Source organism: Etheostoma cragini, chromosome 21 (assembly GCF_013103735.1).
Source record: "Etheostoma cragini isolate CJK2018 chromosome 21, CSU_Ecrag_1.0, whole genome shotgun sequence".
NCBI lineage: Eukaryota > Metazoa > Chordata > Actinopteri > Perciformes > Percidae > Etheostoma > Etheostoma cragini.
Window position 1 is genome coordinate 1,998,375 of NC_048427.1, and position 6,026 is coordinate 2,004,400.

The window sequence follows — 6,026 nt, forward strand, 5'->3', positions numbered from 1 at the left end:
GACGATTATAACAGGTCGCAATCAGGTAGTTAAATTCAAATATATATACTTTTGTAGTGTTATCGTTGAGTGACAAATAGATGATGAAGCTAAGTGGTCTGCGAAGGTATTCAGATCCTTTACTGAAGTAAAAGTACTAATACCACACAGTAAAATACTTTGTAAGTAAACGTCCTGCATTGAAAATGTAATTTAAGTAAAAGTCTGTTACTATAATGTGCTTAATTTAATATAAAAGAGGCTTTGTCAATATATAATATCATTAGACTAGAATTACTCATGCACTCTATTAATGTTTATTATGGATTAATCTGATGATTATTTTCTCCATTCCATTAATTAATAGATTGATTGGTTTGTAAATAAATAAAGTGGATAACAATAATAGTGAGAAAAGGCTTCACAATTATCACACTGTTTGTATTTTCACTTCAGCATTATTACCGAAAGATTCAAGAGGATGAGCGGCAAATGTTCACATTCATGAAACTGGAACAATCAAACGTTTTCTCATGAAAACTGACAAAACGATTATGAAAATAGTTTCCAATTAATCTTTCATTAATCATCTAATCGTTTCAGCTTTAGCATATACGTATATGTACTTGTATAAACTGTTTTGTGGTGTAACTTACAACTTTTAATATGTTTTAAATGCCCAAATGTTAATTTATAAAGTGTTATAAGATGTCAGTAGCATGAAAAGAAAAGACTTAAGTGAATTAAGTGAAGTACTAGTACCTCATATTTCGAGTACTTGTGTAAAGTACCACTGGCTACAAGTTTTATTTGAAATATATTAATGATTAAAGGACTTGGACATTTGAGGCATGGTGACATGTAAAACTTCCTTACTTTAGATAAAGCCTAGAGACAATAAGTGGAGTACTTACCTACTTGTTCCCATTAAATGAAGGATTATTAATGACAGGTGCTTCATAACTTCACTCGTCTGTTTGGATTACACATAGATGGAAAATTCATCTGTAATAATCAGTCGACCACAATCAAACATAATCAGTTTCATCTGTCAGCCTGTGATGGATAAATAAATAAATAAGTAAATCTGAGTTGATTGACAAAGTGAAGAGCCATTTTGTTATTTAAAAAAAGTCTTTCGGCTTTGGACTGTTTGTCAGATAAAGCGATTCTTTATAATATCTCAACCTGGGTGTCTGAGCTCAGTTTTCTGATTGTAAGCACCAATTAATCAAGAAAATAACTGGCAGATAAGTCAATAATGAAAATAGCTGCTGTTCTAACAATGATAGACTCAGAACAAAAGACCCACACAACAGAGTAAACAACAATTCATTTAATAATTAATCTTTGTGGTCTCTAGGGGAGGGGTTTGAAAGGTATAAAATGGTCATATTAAAATAATCGACCCAGTCTTTTCCCTCTCAGGCCACCCACTGTCTAGTTGTCTTTTGACACAAGTCCTTATATTTTTTTCAGTTCTTCAGCAGATGTCCCACTTATCCATGAATATAACTTATTTTTATTGATGAAACAAACTCGACAGTTCAATGTACAAGGCTCCCGTAGTCCCAAATGGACGTAACACACAACCAATGACGCACAGGCGCAAACCTCCCTCAGCGAAACAGTCGTCGATGAGATCCTTGAAGAGGCCAAAGGTCGCGATGGAGACGGCTTAATGTTCACGAGCATTTAAACAGTTTTCTGCGACACAAGCCTTTTGCTTTGTCTTCTGCATGATTTGAAACAGATTAGTAGCTGGGGAGAGAGTACTGGTTGATACCCAAAACAAAGACAAATAACATAACAGTGAATATATTTATTATTATTATTATTATTATAGAAGATAATTAATGTTAAGAATAATAATTACAAAGGCAATTTCTATAGACTACTATAATCTGGTCCTGCTCATATAGTCAAGAGGAGAGTGGGAGACAGTTACAGAAAGCTCTAAAATATTGTGGTGACTCACACAGTGTAGAACAGTTCATTTTGCCATTCATCCTTTAAAAATAAAACAACAAAAAAAACAAGCCAAAAAACAGAACGTTGAATCTCATTATCAGTGAAGCTGAGGGTTTTGGGGTTCGATTTTTGGGTAAAGCAGGAAGTTGAGGTGCGATGCTTACCGGTCGGTCTTTATTAAAATGGTCTCATCATTAATCTGTCTTTCCACAATGACAAAAAATACACAAAGACAGAACAGAGAGCACCACTTTGACCACTCTTCTAAAGACCCTCATCCACAATACCTAACCAGGGTTGATTTATGTAGAGGAAGGCTTTATAATATTAAGGATATCCCATGAGTTGAGTTGTGAACCAAGCTGAGGATGAACCCTTGACATGTTTTCACAGTGTACATCCCTCTGGAAGTCATTCCCAAAATCCACCCGGAAAAGGCTTGCTGAGAAAAGCATGGATTGTAATTCATCTGACAAATGAAAGAAAAGCTGTCCTCTGCCTCTTCCTATAGCTTTCCAAATTGACAAGTGTAATAACCAACAGCCAGTATAAAATAAAAAAAATACACCAAGGATGCACAGAAACCATGTACCTTTAAATTGCACTGATAGAACCATTGCGCATATTCCAAGTCACACTGATGAGTCTTGCATTTCCCTCCCTTCCATCACCTCCAGTCAGTCGTAATTACCCTTTATTTGGGAAGGGGACTGGAGCTGGTTTGGTTGTGTAACTGGGAGGGCAAGGTTTAGTAGTCTGCAAGAGGAAAAGGGGACAGGTTGAGAGCAGCACAGTGATCCTGACATTTCCCTTAGTCTCATCCAGTGTTGTCCCTGTACTATCTGGACTCGCCGTCTTTGTGGGCACTGTACAGTGCCAGCTCACCTGGTCCAAGTCTACGGGGAGGTGTGGACGACCGGCTGGTGATGGACGGAATGAGTGGAGGCGGCGCCCCCACTGCCAGAGCTCCCACCAAGCCCGCGGGGGTCTTTGCCAGGATGCCGTTGGGCACGTGCTGTGGGTTTAGTGTGCCTAAACGAGCAAAGAGGCCAGCGTGGTGCTGGGAAGCATGAGCGGCTCCGTGTTGGAGCGAGTGGGAGAGAAGGCCAGGGTGGAGCTGCTCCAGGTGAGCGGCAGTAGCAGCATGAGAGGGGCTTGAGAGGTGAGAGCCAGCAGGGATGTGTGGGTGCATCCCAAAGTAGCGAGCCCGCTCAAAGTCTTCCCTCAGGATCTGGGCACGCTGCTCCTCATCCATCAGTCCTCCTCCTGGGGGTCCGAGGTGATGAGGGCGGTCAAAGTGATGGGCCATCAGGCCGAACTCCTGGTGGACAGCAGAGGTGGAGGCAGAGGTAGATGTCGGAGGGTGGTGAGGGTTTGCTGCTGCTGCAGCTGCCTCCAGAAGACGCTGATGCTGGAGCAGACGGGCCAGATGCGGATCGGATCGCAGGGCTAGGTGAGGGTCTGACCGAAGGGCCAAAGCCTCCCTACGATGCTGATGTTGCTGCTGAGCTGCCAGTTCTCTCCAGGGGTCCCAGGTGAAGCTGTGTGGACCCTGTGATGGCCCTTGGCCTGGACCATGGTGGAAACGGTCTCCTCCTGGACCCATTACCAAACCTGCAGCACCTGTGCTCCCCAGATAAGCTTCAATGGCCCGGGAGCGGTCCAGCAGGGAAAGGTGTTGGTGGGAAGGATGGTTTGGCGTGGGTGGCATGAGCGGAACACCAGGAGTGGGCGTCAGGGATAAAGAGGAAGGGGTACCAGAACGATGGTGGTGTGGATGGCTGTTGGGGCGTTCAAAGCTGTGGTTGGGTGCTGGGGGAGGCAGGGTGATGGGGATGTGATCCGGCTCCTCTTTCCGCTCCTCTTTGACTTTGACTGGCGGGAGAAGCAGCGGAGGTTTGGAGACGGGTGTCGTGGTCCGGTCAGACTTCTTGGCCTGAGACAAGGAAGTGACAGAGGCAGACGCTGCAGAGGAAGAAGGAAGGTTACCGTCTCTTTGGGAGTGTGAGGGTTCGTTGTGATGTGCTGTCTGGGCCATCGGGCGGGAGTAAAGGTCCATAGGAGATGGGGCTGAGCGGTTGGAAGGTGGGGGAGTGGTGAGCACAGAAGATGATGAAGACCGTGGTCGGTCCCTGTCTGCTACTGAAGAGCCAAGAGGAGGTCCCCGTGAAGACACCATGGGCTGCGGCCTCTTGTCCCCGTCTCGGTCCCGCTCGCGGTCTCTGTCTCTATTTAAGCTGCGCGTCAAGTCCTCAATGGGCCCAGTGCTCGGCCCCAGGGAACTGCTGTGGCCATTAACGTGGGAGACGGGGGTGCTGCTGCGGGGCTTGAAGGGTGGGGCAACTGGAGACATTCTCACAGGTTGTCGGCCATACAGCATGTTGTCCCTGCAAAACAATGTGCACAACAGTTACAAAATGGAGATAATTCATACTAGGGTTTTTTTTTAGTTTTTTTTTTAATTCCCATTTTATCTTTGTATTAAAAAGAATAGTTTATTTTTTTATTTAAATGTCTGAAAGATCTCCGTAAAGAATAGTCAAATATATTGTGAGTTGATTGAATGAATGACGAATTTAACGGATTGTTAAATGGGCTTATCTCGTCTCAGATTGATCACAGGTCTCTGAATTGAAATTGTATTGTTGCAGACTTTGTGATATTAGCAAATATCCAAAGAATTGATATATCGTACAGTGATAAAAATTTGAATTTACCCCCTAATTTATACCAATCATTTATAACACAAGTTTAAGTGGCAACAACGATAATTTTAAAAATAAAATAGCACTTTAATTTCTCAACAAATGGTTCCAAAATATAAAGATTTTAAAGGAAAGTTTTGTTGTAACACTTATATTCTGTGTTTTATAATAATTTCTTTTTTTTAGTTGTAGCTCAACACTCATCACGGGACTGCCTGGGTTAATGTTAGTACTTACTGCCAAAAATACCAAGCTCTTCCTTCTAATGGCTGAATGCCATACCTGTCCTTTTCATCCTTGATGTGGGGGATGTCTCTCCTCTCCATTTCCTTTGCTCGGTCTCTCTCATCCCGCTTGTCCGGCCCTTTAGCCCAGCTGGGGCCAGGAGCAAACCCAGATGGGCCGCCGTGCAGACGGTTCCAGGGGTCATGATGGTTGGGGGCGGACAAACCTCCGACCACATTAGCTGGTGAATCTTTAGGGCCATACACAGATCCCGCTGTGGACCAGAAGGACATATTCTTTGTTAGAAAAAAGAAACTAAATAACAGTGTAGAAGCAATGTAAACACATTTCTTACCATAATACTTTCAAATTACATATTTCACAAAACTGCCAGTGAATTCTTCCAGTGAAAGTAAAATTCAGACTTCACGTCTGTCGTGACCTCAGCTTAGTCTAGTTGTTCCAACAAAACCGCCCAGTAAACTATTGTATTTTCCAAACGTTTATGCCAATAAACGTTTGGAAAATACAATAGTTTGCTTTCATGTTGGACTTTTATTTGGACTGCTTCCAGTTTGCAGCTAATCAAGTTGATGCATCCGACCTTCTTCTTGTATATCAATGACAAACACTTTAGCCAAAGTTTGGTAAAGTTCAGGGCTGGTTGGTATTTCATCTCAAAATGTTTTCATGACCAACCAACTTGAGTCTGAATAACATAAACTGTCAGGTAACCAAAGTTACTACACTGAGTGCTTGGTCAGAGTCTCGTTTACTTACTAACTAATCATATAATTCCCCGTTTCCAAAAAGTGGGGGTCACCCACTAAAAGATCTTCCACCGGAAGGAACCCCTGATATGTATGTTGGGTCTCCAAAACTGCGTTTTGTCATGAAAAAACAGGCAAGAAGTGACATTTGGGTAATACCATGCGCAAAACAGTGAGTGTCTGCGAGAAAAACAAGTGCTCCTTGCTGTTTGTGCTTCGATTTTCCAAGAAGAAAAAGAAAAGACGCAGTCATGCTTGCTGAATGTTGTCGTTGGCACACGGGTTCACAAAATATCCTGTTTCCACACACGCTTTTATTCTTTATTTCTCTAGGTGTAACAACAACTTTGGTCTGTGTTGCAAATGCAACACATAC

The 6,026-nt window shown here is 42.6% G+C and overlaps 1 protein-coding gene across 8 annotated transcripts in view; it reads right to left on the bottom strand.

Annotated features, from left to right (window-relative positions):
• Positions 1–1,448: 1,448 nt before the first annotated feature.
• The window catches only part of fbrs (fibrosin), a 16,688-nt gene continuing 12,110 nt past the window's right edge, over positions 1,449–6,026 (bottom strand). For 6 of the 8 annotated variants that reach the window (XM_034859571.1, XM_034859573.1, XM_034859574.1 and 3 more), the window contains 2 exons: positions 4,893–5,154; positions 1,449–4,337 (listed from right to left, as the gene is read on the bottom strand). In XM_034859571.1, coding sequence (XP_034715462.1) covers positions 2,789–4,337; positions 4,893–5,154 — 1,811 coding nt within the window. In that variant the 3' untranslated portion in view covers positions 1,449–2,788. The remainder of the gene's footprint in view (positions 4,338–4,892; positions 5,155–6,026) is intronic. The other 2 variants (XM_034859577.1, XM_034859575.1) reach the window with 2 other exon arrangements.